At 39.8% G+C, this 18,288-nt stretch overlaps 1 protein-coding gene across 2 annotated transcripts in view; it reads right to left on the reverse strand.

Annotated features, from left to right (window-relative positions):
- Positions 1 to 18,288, reverse strand: part of LOC138756649 (matrix-remodeling-associated protein 7-like) — a 60,977-nt gene that overhangs the window by 22,506 nt on the left and 20,183 nt on the right. For both annotated transcript variants that reach the window (XM_069923036.1, XM_069923037.1), the window contains exon 2: positions 2,436 to 2,520. In XM_069923036.1, coding sequence (XP_069779137.1) covers positions 2,436 to 2,520 — 85 coding nt within the window. The remainder of the gene's footprint in view (positions 1 to 2,435; positions 2,521 to 18,288) is intronic.

Consider the following 18,288-nt stretch of genomic DNA (forward strand, 5'->3'; position numbering starts at 1 on the left):
AGTGAAGCAGCCATATCTCACACTGCTGCAAATCTACTTGACTTCATTAACTAATTATGTGGTTTCCTCTGCACTAGAGAAAACAAAACACAGACTGGCTCCTATTTTGTGCACTAAATACAGGAGTGGCCTTGAATTTCTTGGTTGCCATTTTGATTCACCACCCCATTGCCATCTGTGGTCTCCTGCACTACAACAAACACCCAATGCAAGGAACCTCTTTAAAAAAAAATCTTGATGCTAGAATCTTGAATGAACACAAACTGGAGGGACTTGGCAGGTCAGGAAAAACTCATTGAGAAAGGGACAGTCAACATTTTGAGTCTTGACAGACCAATCTCATATGCTGCCTTCACCATGTTATTTATGTACCTGTGCTGCAACCTTGCAGGTCAAGTTGATACAATTTGTTCTAGACTGACTCTTTATATTCCAATCTATCACCCTTTCTATTTTTATATTTTGGCCTGCACATTATGTGTCAGTGAGCCAAACAATGCAACATTCAAACTTTACAACACAAAGATCATGGCTTAATTTCTCCTCATTACAGACTTTGTTCCACCCACTGCCCTCTCCCACCTTCTTCCTACTTGACCTCACTTTCTTTCCCATCTCTGAAGGGTCTTTGACTCAAAATGTTAACCAATCTCTATCCACAGACATTTGACTGATAGAAGTCTTCAAGCACATTTGCATTTTTAAGGAAATGGAACACTGGGTGTAGAAATAGCATTTGTAATTTAATCATGATTTTTTTTTAAAAAGGAGCTCTAAGGGTAAAATATTAACATGAATGAAAGGGTCCCAAGAGGTAGAGGAATAAAGGGACTCTACAAATACAGGTTGACAAATCCCAAGAGGTCCAGTGTGACTAATGTCACACTTTCATTAGCCAGGGCTTTAGAGTTAAGCATGTCACAAAACATTACAGTACTGCATTCAACTCTGGCTCCACATCAATTGTCCTGGAAATTCATCAAGAATATAACATGAATTGAATAAAAACTTTTCCCTCAGTGGCCAAAGGGCACCAAAGTTCAAAACCAGCAGTCATAGGTTAAAGTGAAGTGTCATGGTTAGAAGGGATCAGAGAAAATTCTTCACTGTAAAAGTGGTTGCTTTTTTGAACAGTGCCCAAGGTGGTAGAAGCAAATACAAATTTTTTAATTATTTGGACAAAAATTTGAACAACCATTGGACAAAGCAATGGCCCAAAGCCAGTAAATAATGCTAGTTACTTGGACAGCATAGACACGGTGGGCCAATAAGGCTTTTTCAGTGCTCTAATGCCTGATGTTGCAGTAAGCTGATAAAGCATGATCTAATCATATGTTGGGATATTATTATCAAGACATCAGTCAAGATTTGTAGACAGTCATCCAAAACATCAGTGCAGAACAGCAAGGTTCAATAATGAAAGCTGGAGTCTGCAAGTGCATCCAGATTACAGATAATAGCACGAGAATGATAAATGACTGTGACAGTCAAAATAAATTAAGACCGACATGTGCTTTGATATTTTGATAATTGTATTGTGGGATGTCTGAGTGCAGATTGTGCAGTCAGAAGGAAGTGGAAACATGATATTGCGATGTACAGCTCTTTGGCTTGGCTTCGCGGACGAGGATTTATGGAGGGGGTAAAAGTCCACGTCAGCTGCAGGCTCGTTTGTGGCTGACCAGTCCGATGCGGGACAGGCAGACACGGTTGCAGCGGCTGCAGGGGAAAATTGGTGGGTTGGGGTTGGGTTTTTCCTCCTTTGCCTTTTGTCAGTGAGGTGGGCTCTGCGGTCTTCTTCAAAGGAGGTTGCTGCCCGCCAAACTGTGAGGCGCCAAGATGCACGGTTTGAGGCGAGATCAGCCCACTGGCGGTGGTCAATGGGGCAGGCACCACATCATATTGCGATGTACAGCTATTGCTGTATTAACAGATGGAAGTTATGCCGCTGAATTACATCTCTTTCAGACAAGGACAAACAGTCTGAACCAGAGGCCAGAGAGTCTTTGCTCCAAGATGGGGCATAGCCAGAACATTGAACCCAATCCAGCCACAGAATCAGGTCCCACCAACTTATTTTAATACCTAGTGGACAAACTGCAATACACCCAAAATGTTCCAACCTACTAACAGGCAATAAGCCAGATCAAGGACATCAAATCTCTGCTCGTGACCCTTTTGTAGCTTAATCATCCCTGTCCCTTTCTGGAGGAAACCAGGTCTGGACACCTCCCCCCCCCCCCCCCACCCACTGGATCAACATTTTGCATTAGCCTAAACAATGGCAATTTGGATTTTAGCTGGAGCTCAAATCTTCTTTTATAATGACACTCTATCCTGAAAGGCAAGCATAAATTGAATGAGGTAATCTATCTTGACATGAAATTAAAATTCCTTGGTTACTCAGTTTAAATTGAAGTGAAAATTTTAATTACCAGAGACACGAGGAAGTGATGTTTTGGTACTTTCAACCTCTGCAACGTCTTCAGATTTTTTTGTATTTTCAACTCCTCCATCTTCCTGCAAAGAATTTACAATTTCAAACAGTTGAAGACTTCTAGTTCAAGACAGTACAGCATTTACAAATTATCTGATCTTTCCCTGGAATGCTTTGACCAAAAAAAATTACTTGGACTGCCAGAATTAATTTACCTTTTGAAAATCTGATTCAACTCTGATTTCCAAATAAATCAAATAACAAATTTAAATGATCAGGTATCACAATTTGCATGCAATATTTAATGAGTTAAAATACAATGTTTCTCCCAATTAATTGAGAATTTCAAATATTAAATACAGAGCGTCTTCAGACAAACATTTAGTGCTTCTTTACTGGTAACCCGGTGGGCAAAGAAGGCTTCCCAATTGTTCTCCATTCTTTAAATGTATGTACTTTGTAGAAATAATTGGATGAAAACTAACCTCATATGGTGTTTAACACCACTTTCCCAAACCAACTCCAGCTGATGTAAATTGAGATATGCTGAATATTTCTAATTGACCAGTGTCAAGCTGCATCTCTCTGGATAAATTGTGCAGATTCAAGGTAAAGATTTAAGAATTTTCTGCCATATAAGGTCAATACACAATCTGAAATTAAATTTGAGCATTTGGTTCACAAAAAGTCCCACTTAAATGTTGTTGCTGGTAGCCTTTGAACAGTCAGACAGTCAATATGTTCTTTTAAATACAAAAACAGTGCTTCAGATCAGAGACCAAACACTTGAGTGGAGAATACACAAAATACAAAAATATTTCATCTATTTTGTAAGAATCTGCATGAATTTGCAACATTTCACAGAAGACAATATTCATATTAAAAATGCGAGGACACAAGCTTCATTGCTCCAAAAGAGAGATCTTCAGGCAAAACGGTGTTCGAACATTGCACGAGAACAATTGCCACGGACTCAACCTTTGGAAAGAATTCAAATGGTTTTTCTGTTTGCTCTGTGTTTCCCATTTTCTATAAACCTCAAAATATTATAACCTTTCCACACCTTTGGCCCATGCTCACCAAACCACTAGCTCTCGTGGTTTTACTGTGGAACAGCCATTTTCGTTTTCAACTTTCTCCAGCCATCAACTTGCCATACCTTTTACACTCAAGGCAACCCCCAAGTTATTAGAGAAAGACAAGTTCATGGATATTAGGATCTCGCGATATTAGGTTGGTAAATACTTATTCTTATTGTTTTAACACCTGAGTAACATCATTTCTATTTTTTTTAAACTTCAGATTGGTTTTCTGGATACAGACCATGTTCAAAGCAGCAAGATCTTGACAAAGTAAAAATATCAAATGAACTGGGTTAATGTAACATCAACCATTATGGTTGCTTGGTTTGTATCCAAGAGATCATTTATTTAGAACATAGAACACTACAAAATTTTAAATCCTTCCTACCTTGTAACCCTCTATGGTCTTTCATCTATGTGCCTGTCTAAGAGCTTCTTAAAAGCTCCAAATGCTTTACCTTATGGTTGCTTGGTTATTTAGAACATAGAACACTACAACACAGAACAGGCCCTTCGGCCTTTGATGTTGTGCCGACCTATATATTCCTACCAAAAAAATTTTAAATCCTTCCTACCTTATAACCCTCTATTGTCTTTCATCTATGTGCCTGTCTAAGAGCTTCTTAAAAGTTCCAAATGCTTTACCTTCCACCACCACCCCTGGCCATGCATTCCAAGGACCCATGATGCTGTGTAAAAAAAATTACTCCTGATGTCCCCCCTAAACATTCTGCCCTCACTTTGTACAGATGTCCTCTGGTGTCACCCTCCTGGTGAACATACTTCTCAGAGATGACGAATGGCGAATTCCATTATTTAGATCCAGCAAAACGGTTGGATCACCAATGCATTTCCACCACGTGACAGGGGAATCAACACACAGTGTTGTTCCCATGTGCCTCCCGCCCCTTCCTGAATGATGCCGACACTGTGGGTTTTGAAGATAACACTGGAGAAGCTGAGGTGTAATTTGGCGTAGATGCTGCAGCCACTGCACCTCAGTAGTGAAGGGAAATGAATCGAGTTGATGGGGCAACAATCAGGAGTGAATTAAATAATTCAACATTAAATTAATACATTAGGCCACATTCCATAAAGTCTGCGCATGGATTACATTCAGGATTCCTGGGCAACTTTTCTAAATGATAGAGACCATGCAGGATGTTTAAGCCACCAGGTCATGATCACTCCACAAATCAAGGCAAGAGGAGTTCAGAATGTTTTGAAGAGAAATTTTGCACAGCAACACAACATTCCATCGTCGATCAGAGTGGAAGGCTGTCAACTCCCAAAATTACAAACTCGCGAAAGCGTCATGGAGATGCAATGAAATCAAATATGGATAGAATGAAACCACCGAGCGCTGCTTCCCAATTTGAACTGCAATGATAACATTTGAAGGGCAGAAGACTATGAAAGATTTAAAGAGGTGCTTCCGATTTAATCTCTTACCACCCTGCACCCAAACAGGACGTGCAGCACTGAAAAAAATCTAACAACAATTCATAAGATCTTTAGAGACAAGCTCACTGCCTGGTTAGTGGAAGTGAATTTTTCTCATTGTACAGATGTCACTCTGTAAGTTACACAAATACCGTATTGATAAATTAGCCCACTAAAAGTTGCATCACCGGCTACAAGTTGACACCAATTAATAAGCAGTACAGTTGGAAGTCATCACAAAGTTTCTGGTGAATGTCATCATTCTGCCTTCGATGTGAAATTGGGCTGGCCAAGTGGCTAATTGAAGAGCATATGGATTGCAAGAAGCATTTGAATGTCATTTTGCCTTTTCCATTGCTCAACATTCACTACAACTAGCTACTCAAAGCAAATAAAAAGTCTCAGAATCTGGAAACAAACAAGGCACTGGAAATAACCATGTGCTCCTTGAAGAAGGGCTCAGGCTCAAATGTCAACTTGCCTTTTACTCAACAAGGATGTTGCACGACCTGCTGACTTTCCCCAGCACTTTACTGCACTGCAAAATGTTGTAAATATTCTGATTAGGCCAAATCAGTGGAAAGGAATAGTGTCTGGTCCCAAGTCCTTTGTCAGAACTGCAAGTTGATGATGACGGATGTCTACCATGGGATATCATGTACAGAGACGTCCCACTCACCTTCCTGCAGCTTCACAAGCTTGTCTTTATTCCAGAGCTGACAAAGGGTCTTTGACACAAAATGTTAATCATGCCTTCCCACAGTCTTTCCTGCTGACTATTTTCTATTTAATGAACAAAATACTGTTCCATTTTAGCTTCACTAGTGTAATTTTCAACTTTGCAGCCTTTTGAAACTTTCATCTGATGCAAGAACAACTTCTTGTGCTCTGACATACTTGCCACAGAAGGAGCCACCAAATTTGCGTAGTATTTCACTGACGGCTGGATATGAAGCAAAACATTAGATGCATCTGTTTCTACCAACTTTGGTGGCGGGAGAAGAGAGAAAATGGAGGTAAGTTCAAATACAGACGCAATCTTTTATCCAAAACCATTGGGACCAGACACTTTCCAGAATTCTTCAGATAATAGAATAATAGCAACGGCGGCTTGAAGGGACAGCAGCAGTTCGCTCTCAATTATACAACATGGTGGCCACCAAGGCGAGCTCTCATGAGACCTCCTCGTCACCATTTATTTTAACACATTGGCCACCCCTGCCAGAGGTGCTACTTTGCGTAGATATGCCCCTGGGGGCGGTGGCGTTGGACAAGGATGGGGGGGGGGGGTGCAGTCAATGAAATGAGATAGACCATAAAATTACTAGCATTGAGACGAGGGGATGGATCACATCATGTTTGGCACCAAACCAGAATTCCATGGGAAAAAAATGTTCCTTTTTTGGAGGTTTCCATTTTCAGAATTTTGGATAAAAGATTTATGCACCTGACAATTATTATATTGCATATTAAAATGTAACCCAATTCTGTGAAAAATCAAAAAAGCAACAAATGTTTGCCAAGACATTTATGCTGTAGTGAGGTCATAGACATGGACCCTTCACTCTTAGAAGATTCAAGTTGGGTGGGATTTGTATGGATTTAGACTCTCGTAAACTCCTTCACAAGAGCAAACCAAAACCTGTAATCCCATTATGACTGTGGATCTCAAAGAAGTTCAAAGCAAGCAAACATATTGCTGGAGGATTCCAACATCTGCAGCTTTTGTTCTTCTAATATCCAAAAGTAGGGCTGTTTCACACTGGTGTTTCAAGAAAACTGAACTTTGAACTGTGCTGCCAATGTTAAGAAACATTTCTCTGGAAGGTAAAAGAGTAGCAGTTGCTGCTTGGTGATAATTAGACCTCAAAAATATTCAGGGGCAGAGCCAAGAGGTGGAAATATATACTAATTATTTTCTTCCAATATTTCATCCAATTGTGTTCAAAAGCCAAGCACCAGTCAGTACAAGAGGTTGGCTAAGCGTTTTGAGTGCTGAGTGTCAACATCTTTGACTGAGATTCTCAGTAATTTAAGAACAGCAGTTACAAACTGACATAGCTTTTCTGTCATTTAAAGCTGATGCAGAAGCACGAGCCTTCAACAAAAATCCAAGATCCATTTCATTCATGCACATACCATTTCTTCGCAGAATACCATTATAATGACTGAAGCTGGAGTAAAGGAAATACTGGCATTTGACACCTCTGCATTGCAGTTTAGCACATTAGAGAAAAATCTGGAGGTTGTAGACTCTAGAAGTCCCAGATTTAGACACCAGTCTAAAAAGAGAGGGAAAAAAAAATCAGCCACTGCAGTAGAAGACAGTCTTCACTATTTCAAGCTCAAGGGGAGAAATCTCAGTTAAAAATGTCTTGTTGGGTTAGTTCATGTCATGCTGCTGCTCTAGACACCAGAGTACAGAATCTAACAGCACAAATTTTTATCCAGCCAAAGCTCAAGAAGCCCTGAGCAGAAGGTACACAAAGGACATCCCAACAAAGAAAAACAAAGCCTCCGTACATGGGAACAATAACCTGCTGAGCCAGCTGCCAAATCAGAGATTTAAAACATCATCAATTATTGGATTAAAGGGAAATTATGTTGGCAAATACAATGTTATGCCTCTGTGCTACTTGGGAGGCTTCTTAAATAACTTAGAGACACAAGATTCAAATAACAAAAGGAGACTTTACTTACTGATGCCTTCCACCATCACAGGAAACTGTTCACACACACTCTAGATACATACGCCCCACAGTGGTGCACTACAGTGAGAAAGGTGTATTCTTACAAAGTCACAACATAGTTCACATTATCCTGACTATATATCATACAAGTTTGTAATAAGCAGAATAATAGCAAACGAGTTAGTATGCACTTGGAATTGGAGGCCTTCAATTAGGTTAGGAGAACACCAGCAACCTGGGTTGGAATACGACACCGTCCATAAAGATTATGTCCATTCCCCCAGTGTCGGTATTGGTTTCCTTCAGGTGCTCCAGTTTCCTCCCACCCTTCAAAATGTATCGGGCTGTATGTTAATTGGGCGACAATGGTTCATGGGTTGAAAAGGGCCTGTTACCACACTCTATGCAAAGGTACCATTGACAGAATTATTCAGTATTGTGACAATGTTTTGACATGGATTATTAATGGCTAACAAACAAAGTGGGAGCAATAAAAGACCTTTGTTTGGAGACTGACACGTGCGTCAGCCAACAGTTGTACAAAATTCACCTCAAATGTTTGGACGGATTTCACTTTGCCCTGCTAAACAAACTTCACTGCTGATATCAAGCTCGGGCACTATGGGCCAACAGTAGTGGATGGAACGGTATAAAAAAACTGATCAGTTTTTTTTTTAATTAAAAGATGATTTTTAAAATGGAGAGGGTGGCAATTTTTAAGAAGGGACAAGGCAATCCTTTGACATGAGTTCTCAATATTTGTATTCATCATATTATAGGTAAACAGTAGATGAGGAGAATAGAAGAATATAATGAAAAAGGGAAAATATCGCCAACTGACATCATATGATACAACATATTGTTTTACCCCACAATTAATATGTTCTCATCTCTTCAAATTGAAATCTTCAAAAAAAACCCACCTAATTTTAGAAAAAAAGACTCGGCATATCCTAAGAATTTATTAATAAAAATTAATGTCTGGTTTTCACCACAAGGAGAAAGGAAGTAAAATTAAATATAGTCTGGAAAGGAAAATAATTATACTAAGCCATGTGGAAATAATTTATAAAAAGTCACCGTCACTTCAAATTTAACAAAAGTCTCAAATATGCGACTCCTAATTTTCTCTAAACTTAAACATGGCATAAATTGAAAGAACCACCGAGTCCAAGGAGGTAGATTAGAATCTTAGCATTTAAATAAGATCACTCTTCTCGCCAACAATGTAGAAAAGGCTACAAGCCGATGTGTGGAACTGGGAACTCGTCCCACTTCTGGAACCATAATTGGGACCAAAGGTCAACGTGCAGGTCCACAGAATTATGCAGCATCAAATCAGGCCCTTTAGCCCATTCTGTCTATGGGCATTCTTCTCTCTTTGGCTTGGCTTCGCGGACGAAGATTTATGGAGGGGGTAAAAAGTCCACGTCAGCTGCAGGCTCGTTTGTGGCTGACAAGTCCGATGCGGGACAGGCAGACACGGTTGCAGCGGTTGCAGGGGAAAATTGGTGGGTTGGGGTTGGGTGTTGGGTTTTTCCTCCTTTGCCTTTTGTCAGTGAGGTGGGCATTAAGGCAGCCCCATTTACACACATTCAGTCCACATCCATTTAAACCTTTCCTATCCACATACCTGTCAAACTGTCTTAAGGATTACAATTATCCCCTCTTCCAATTTAGCAATCAGTAAAGCAGAATGCTACTTTTCAGATTTATTGTCAGAATACATACATGACAGACAACCCTGAGATTCTTTCCTGCAGCCAGGGTAGAATTACCATTTACTGCCCCAGTGCAAAAAAAACTACACACCATACACATGTAAACAAATAAATGTAAACACATGGACTACAACAATGAGAAAAATCAATATAGTGCAAAAGTAGAAGTCTTTAAATGATATTGGCCAGGCGAGGTGAGGACAGTGGTGCCCCCTTCAAGTGGTGCCCATGGCATGTACATACCTGTCATACCCTAGATACACCTATACTCCCAAGAACTTAAATGTGCTCACCCTCTCAATCTCTGGCTTTTCTTTCCTGAAGTCAACAATCAGCTCCTTAGTTTTGGTGACATTGAGTACAAGGTTGTTGTTGGTGCACCATTCAGCCAAGTTTACAACCTCCCTCCTGTATGCTGACTCCTTGCCCTCTTTATATACAACTCACTACTGTAGTATTGTTATTGTCGAACCGAGCCACACAGTCATAGGTATAAACTGAGCAAAGCAGGGACTAAGATCGCGACGCTGTGGTGATCCTGTCACGATGGAGATTGTGGAGAAGATGTTCTAACCAAACCTCACAGATTTATGGTCTGGAGGTCAGAATCCAATTACGCTGTGGGGTGTCGAGTCCCAGGTCTTGGAGATTGCTGATCAATTTTAATGGGATAATGTGTCAAATGCCGAACTATAGTCAATATAGAGCATCCTGATGTATGTACTTGGTCCTTCAATGCAGATTACAGCAATTTTCCCCAATTATTGTAGCTTTTTGGCAAGGCTCCATTCTACAGATATATAGATCTTGGCCTCTCTGCCCAAGGATGCATGTGTTCATGCAAAAGGTTTAGATTTCTGGAATAACGCACAAGTCAAACAATGAGAATGAAATGCAAACTCACTGAGATGTCTATTTTAATTAAAGGGGCCTGACTCAGTAAATGATGACATTTCCTCTGGCGGAGTAGTTCAGCAATTCAGATAGAATAAATTTGAGCCACTCACATCATTGGTATTCACTCAAGAGGACCAAAATTCATTGTCAAGTATATTCAAGACAGATCAATTTTACATAGAAATCAAAAAGGTGTGGGTTTACTGCAAAGTGGCATATATGTCAAATTCAATGATCTTTAGTGGCAGAGAAGGCCCCATTAGCAGATGGCCCATTACTACGTTATTAGGAAAGGTTTCAATTCTTTTACACATTTACATCTCATTGAGCATCCAATAGAAGCTACACAGTTAAAATGCTTAATTATTTAGAGTCTGGCAAGGTTATTTCACATTGGACAATGCAAACTTGAGATGCAACTGTTTACTGCCTCAAGATAACAAATATGAGGCTTGTATTAAATATAGTAATGCATGACAGTTTCTATTGCCCGTGGACTGGCAGGGAGGAAGTGCTCCTCAATAAACCCAAGACACAGTGCCAAAATTGGAAAGCTACACCGACTTTTCCATTCATCTTTTCAACTTGCTTCTCTGGAAATTTCAAGCAGATAAGAAAGGCATGAATGGAAAGAATGTGTGCCTTAAATAGAAGGTGATGTTAATGTCATTGGCTTTGGCAAGTTTCACTCCACACTGGGCTGGAAATATTTTTACCAATTCTCCTCGTCACTGACTGGCATTTAGTTTCAAACACTAAACCACTGAAAACTGAGGGGCGCTGGGGTGAAATTAAGGATTCCTTCCCTTGAATTGTTTTATAAAATGTTAATTCAAGCAGATATTGCAATTTCCACCAATCCAAAGGCTTAGTTAATTCCAAACACTAATTCTACGATATTACAGATGTATTTTCCTTACATTTATGCTCAACCTCATTTTCTGTTAAATTCATGCAACTGTTCTTTTATTTATGACAAATGATACTATTCTGAACAAATAATTTTTTTTCCAACTGGTGTTATCAAGCCAATCATAAATTACACCAAGAAAACATTTGCAAAGGTCAGTTCTGTGAATTTCGACAAGATACTTTTTATTGAGCTAACGATGCGATCACTGTAGATTAGTTTAGTGGAAAACTAACTTCACACCCAGTGCACCGAAATTACCAATTTAAACATGTTAAATTCAGGTCAATGTACATGTTACGCAAGTTCAGTTCCCAAACAAAATGCTGAAAATACAACCTATACAAAAATGATGGGTTATACCTGAACCCAAAAAGGAGCCAATATCCTGGCGGGCAGGTTTAAACCAATTTGGCAAGGAGATGGGAACAAGAGGGCTTGGACTGAAGGAGGGAAATGGCCTTAAAGTGAAGATGGTGTGCAGCAAGGATTACAGCCTGCAATTGATACATGGCTGCTCTGTCAACAAGCAGTAATTTTGAACCAAACATATCTCAATTGGATTCAGCCACTCTTGCTGAAAAGATAGTTGCCAGCTTAGCCATGCCCAGACTTACTGGCTACACAAATAGACTGAAGGTCTAACATTCACAAGCATTCAATAAAATTTAGAAGTCACGTGAAAGAAAAGTGTCTGCTTACAATAAATGAAGTTAATCAAGTCCTACGAGCTCCTTCCATTTTAAGTCCAATGGGATAGCACTTGGGAATTTGCAATTTCTTAAAACTAGTAGCTAAAATAGTTGTCAAAATTACAGTGTAGTTGCCCAGTGTTGGAAAGTTAGCTCCAAGCATGTTCTTTAGTAACTTTAACCAGACTGAAAACTAAAATAAATAGCAAACAACATTTTTCTGCTGGCATGAATTGATCCAGATTAAAACATTAAAATCATGCATTTGTCATTTTATAATCAAGCCTGTTGAGTATCTTAACTTGCTATCAAAACTCTGACAATAATATTGCATTTTTTTAAGACCTCCCCAGTTCCATACCATGTCTTATTGGCAGACTGAAGAAGCAAAGTGGAATAAGCAAGTTGTTGCCATTGGTTCTGGAATAAATTTATTTTTTAATTTGGGGAACCTCATATCCGCAAATTCACCCAGCAATTTGCTCAAGGTAACTGAACCCTAATCAGGCTGCTAACATACTCCCACTGAAGCCCAACTTTCAAGATAGCCCTCTGTTGGAAATGTTCATCCCAAAACAACAACCTGCTTTAAGTATGAAGTTGTTGAACAACTTAGTTGTACCCACAGGCTGAAGGCAGTGAAGTATGCAGGTAGCGAAAGGGTTAATCACATTGTGGGGTTAAACCTATTTAAAAAATGCTGAGCCAGAAAAAAAGTTTCAACAATTAAAGCTTTGGCATGATGTCACTTAGTCTTTGAAGTGACTGGAGAGTTTACTTTTGCATGTGGTAGAAAAATGCAACATTCCACACCCTCATTCCACAGGCACTGTGGCACTCTAGTTTGTGCTCCAGAAAGTTATGCTCTTGTAACAAAATGACTTCCTTCGTATCCCTCCATGTCCCAAAGACGTCCTGATAGTGTAGTTCTTGTAATTATGGTCAATGGCCTCCCATCAACACGGAAGGGGAGGTGGTGGTCATCAAAAATTAATTTTAAACAGAATGAATTGCAAGGATTGTGGAAGACATAAGGTGACTGGAACAACTTTTGGCAGCCAGCATGGATTTAATGGGCCAAATGGTCCTCATCTGGTCTTGCACAAACAAGATTTTTATTTAATCAAGGGCCTCAATGGCAGAGGTCTTAATATTTGATTGGGAGGAATTGTGGCCCAATCTGTTGCTTCAAAACAAATCTGAAGGGCAGTAATGTAACATCGAAATACAGCATTAGCAGTTATATTAGGTGCTTGCCAATGCCTTCTCATCCAAAACTTAATCTACTAATGAAAAATCAGCTTTGAAATGCTGAATCAAGTTAATCTGCAAACTGTTCTGACCTGTTAATAGCACCTGAAGTGATTTAAATTCAAAAATGGTTTATTTCCAATATTGCAAACAACTTAAAATTCAGCCATTTCAGGATGAATTGGGATCAAATGAGGTTTTACTACCTGATGGGACAAAGCAAATTCTGAAAAAAGTCACTGAAGCGAGCATGACAAAAGATCGAGAGAAGCTGGTGCATTTGAAGTTGTTTTCTCCAGAGAATCCATAACCACTTCCTTTTTTTTTTAAATAGGAGTTGGCTACTCAAAACAAAGTTAAGTTTGAGTCACGTCTTTGGAAATCATGTAGTGCCATCTAACCAGAGCAAATTAAAAAATGTTAGAGGGCCTCTAAGAAATGAAAGGTTACTGACGGGGAGGCAGAAATGCAGAGTTCAGGTTAAGAGTGACTCGTTGGGAGAGCAGGCTTCATGAAGTTAGATGCCTACTCCTACAAGCTCAAAGGACCAATACCCTGTAATAAAACTTTCTTAATACTACATAGTGTACTTTCCTCAAGATAATTGGAGCCCAACTAAAATCAGCATAGATTCAATGTGAGGTAGTTTTGCTGCACTTGTCCTCGTCTCTCAGCACTCAAGAACATCAGGTGGTATAACTTTAATCTACCAAATTCAAAGACAGCTCCTCTTCACAATCTTCCAACATCACTATTATTTAGCTGTCGTAGCCTTTAATTTTTTTTAAGTTTGCACATACAGCATGGTAAGAGACCATTTCGGCCCACTAGCCCGTGAAACCCAATTAACCTACACCCCGGTAGGTTTGGAATGATGGGAGGAAACCAGAGCCCGTGGGGAAAACCATGCAGACACGGGGAGAACGTTCAAACTCCTTACAGGCAGTGTGGGATTAAAACCCTGGTCCCGATCGCTGACGCTCTAAAGGACTGGTGCGCTAACCATGCTGTTTAGTGAAGTCAAATGGTTAATTTTCAAATTTCAAGAATGGCAACTTACACAAATCATGTTTTGCATTTGGCATAAACTATTAGGCTAGAATTACAATATTCAGTCCCAAGCAGTTAAACTTCACTGGTTGACCAAGAGTCAGGCAAATAATTGTGTAGCAATGCAGCAAATCCACTGGTATTACCAAATCGTCCACTGACATCCAGAGCATCAATGCACTGCGTCAGTCTGCAAGCAAGTGATGTCTTGAGTGCAAACACCCCTTATTAGAGCACAAATTTTCACTCCTCAAACTTCCAAAGTACAAGCTTTCTTTCTTGTAATTTATGAAGTTGTACAAATCAATTTCTGCACGTGAACTTTGATGAAACATGAAGGTAAAATGCACTTTGCTACGAAAGCACATTTAGTTGAGGGCATTGCTACTGCCATCGGCTGCAGGCCATTAAGCAGCATCACTGCTTCAAATTTTATGATTTACAGGGTTCCAAATTCACAACTAACCAGCATCATGGTGATATAAAACAAGTACAAGTTATTTCCATTCATCCCAAACAAAGGACAGAGAATTCGTGGCAAAGATAGAGTTTAAGAGCACACCATTGCCATGGCAAAACGACAAGCAATAACACTCCAAATTTTACAAAAGGCCAAGTGTCTAGTGTTACCTACATGTTTCCTTCTCCAGATTCAAAACACTGCATGGTCAGATAAGGAGCTTTGTTTTAACTCAGCATTTTTGAGCTATGCCAGGATGCATGTGGTTGAAGAACTTCAAGCAAGCTGAGGCATCACTGGGTCAGGAGGGGTTATAGCAAGGTGACAGGCTGGACCAGCACTTCCTGAAGACAAGTGAAGTCACCGGAATGAACATGCAAAAACCAAATTTCACCACAGCACAAGGATACTTTGAGGTTCAGGCCTTATTTTAGCTATTCGTCACATCTTGTTGGATGTCAAATATGTCCAACTGCTCTCTAAAGAACATTTGCTCACAGCATCCTAGAAGGCAAACATCCTCAAGCTGTCAAGTGCACAAAATCTGCTTCATCCCTCAATTTTTTTGCCTCAAAAGTCAAAACTCATAGTGATATTCTGGTCATGAGTTGCCTGGATGTATGAACCATTCTGACTTTAACCTTGGCCCATTTTCTGATTGACAGTATGTTATGATGTAAAGATTTCATTCCACCTGTCCAATCGACATCATTCCCACCTCCAGTGTCAAATCTTGCTTCAGCAGATCACCTGGACATATCACCGACCAATCTCTTCACTGAACTCTAATTCAACACCTACTCCATTTGCTGTCAGCACACAAACTCTTCGTTCTAACGCAACCACACCATCCCCAAGTATGACTTCCATGTCAAACAATTTTTCCACTAACCCTCTGCCCTCTCGCTCTTTCCACATGCAAGCAAAGGCAAGGATTTGGATATTACTACTCGTCTTCTCTACTGCTGTCCCCCAAATCTTTTGGCAAATTGCCATTTTACTCCAAAATCTGCCCAGAGCTTCAGCAAATCTCGCTTTCATATTTTATCCTGAAAGTGACTGGAAATCTAAAACAAGGCATTAACAAATTAAAAACTTACTGTACTAGGGTCAGACAACACTGGCAGAAACAAAGCTATTGTTTGCGGCAAGGACTTAAATTTAGACATACAGCAAAGTAACAAGCCCATTTGGCCCATGAGCCTGTGCTTTCTAATTATACCCAACTGACATACAATTCCTTACATATTGAACTGTGGGTGGAAACTGGACACTCCCCCCCCCCCCCCGAAAAAACCCACGCAGACACTGGGAGAACATGCAAACTCCTTGCAGTGCCGGATTTGAACCCTTGCCCTAATTGCTGGCACTGTAACAACATTGTGTTAACTAGTATGCCAATTGTACCACCACATTTAACTTCAGAACTTGTTAAATGTACAGCCATTTTGAAGTTGCAGAGAGTGGAAGGATTGACAGGATAAAGAATCTCTAAGGGCAAGGTCAGGGATGTCTTGTCAATATGTTTACAATGCCATCTGGCTCCCAGATTAATGAGAGAATTAGAGGCAAAAGGCAACATGTAGGTCAGCTATTTCAGTTAACTGAAAAGAATGCTGAAAATGTCCAGCAGATTAGGCACGGTCAATGGAGTCTACTCGATTTAAAAATAGACAAGATTAAACTTTCTATCAAGCAACGGAAGGCTGCTCCTTGTATTGACTTATTTAGGAAAAAGGAAATAAAAGTCCTGTAGTGTGAAAATAATGCAGTCACAAACAAGAAATTATTGCCTTTTCAGCTCCAATTGCCGCTCAGTGCAGATCATTTTGTTTGCACCTGTTGATTAGCAAGAGCTGCTGTAACAAGGAATGAAATCTGTTTATCGTTCGATTCCTCACAATGCTGTCCACTTAAATTGTTTCATTCCTGGAGCTCAACTGGCTGATTTTTGTTTGGAATGTTAAAATAGCAGATCCAACTTTTCAAGAGTCATTGGAATTATTGAAACCACATTTATATATTACAATCTCAAAAGCAGACAAGGCATTTCTGGCAAAGTGAGGAAGTGAAATCAGAGTAAAGGAATATTGTTTGGTCATGACTCAGAGCAACTGGTGTTACAGAAGCTGCATTGCCATTTACGGTTGTGCTTTCAATTTGACGATAATCACTGTTCTGAGCAAGTTTCCTCTGCCAAGTTAGTCCCCAGCAATCCAAGATAAATTTTGAACAAGCACTTATGGTCAAGGCTGCAGTCAGAAGTCATATTTACCTATTCAACTCTCAAAGAAACTCAGCAAGCTATAACCATACCAAACTAGAAAACGTAGAGCACCAAATTCAAACTGTGAAAGTTGCTCCCAACCAGCCCTTCTCAAGCATCTGGAAATTATTTGGTATGGAATGATGACAAATAGTCCAGTGAAAGTACAAGTCATTCTTACAAATTGTTCCTCATTAATGGGATGCTCAACTCAACAATCCCTGATTACATCTCATCCAACAACTGATTAGAATAGCTTCAGTCGAAAAATTCAAGTTTCAGGTCAAACTGCCAAAACAAGAATCAATTTGAGGCCAACAAAAAACCATTAGTTGAATTTAGTGGTCACTAAACATCAATTTTAATGTGGGACAGAAATTAAATTAAGGTTAAAAAGGGCAAAAATTGTAATCATAGGAAACACCAGGATGTAATTTGGTCAGATGAAATTCAGTATTTTACAAGACATTTGGATAAACATGGCAAGAAACCCTAGACAACCATTTTGAAATTCAAGGACCAAAGCTCCTGTGGTCCACCTTTTGTAGTAATCCATGCATGTCACCCTTTTCCACAGCAGACCTGAAAATCTTGGTGAACTGAACAAAGACCTTCAAGTACTAACTGCCCCACCCCCACCATGGGACTTTTGTTGTTTTTAATCCACCTGGGGCTCCTCATCCAACTACAACCCAAGAACTCAAATGGGAGCCCTCAAAAGCATCAACATTTGGCATTTCATTCCAAAATGGTTGGTGGATGGCACGATTAGCACAATGCTGTTACACTGCTAACAACTGGGGTTCAAATCTGGAACTGTCTGCAAGGAGTTTGTACGTTCTCTCTGTGGGTTTCCTCCTGGTGCTCCAGTTTCCTTCCACCTTTCAAAATGAACCGGGATTTTAGGTCAGTTGGGTCTAATTGGGCAACACAGGCTCTTGAGCTGAAAGGTTATTGTAGGTCTAAAAACTACAAATAGCCAGTCGACAAACAGGAACTATTCCTTGGACTCGTGTACCACTGTCATTAGTCAGGATCAAGCTTACTCACAGGTCTCAAAGTTAATGTCTTCCTCCGACCTTCATAGCTCATGTAAATGGCTTCTCTCCTTCCATGACCTGAACCATTTACAGTTAGTAAGTACATATTGAACTCATTTGAAATTATGGAAACAAGTCCTATTTTTGTGGCTGGTTATGAATCTTTGGGGAAAGAAAGATGCACCACGGATTCACCTGACAACAAGCAATGTCAGAATGAGTCTGGCAGTTTGACACTATTCCAAAAACACTGGTTGGCATTTCAGATGTCCCTACTCAAATTATCCGCTTTCAAAAATGGTTAATTGAGTGCAATATTAACAAAGGATCCATTTGTTGGAAAACCAGG

The sequence above is a fragment of the Narcine bancroftii genome, chromosome 3 (genome assembly GCF_036971445.1).
Source record: "Narcine bancroftii isolate sNarBan1 chromosome 3, sNarBan1.hap1, whole genome shotgun sequence".
Lineage (NCBI taxonomy): Eukaryota > Metazoa > Chordata > Chondrichthyes > Torpediniformes > Narcinidae > Narcine > Narcine bancroftii.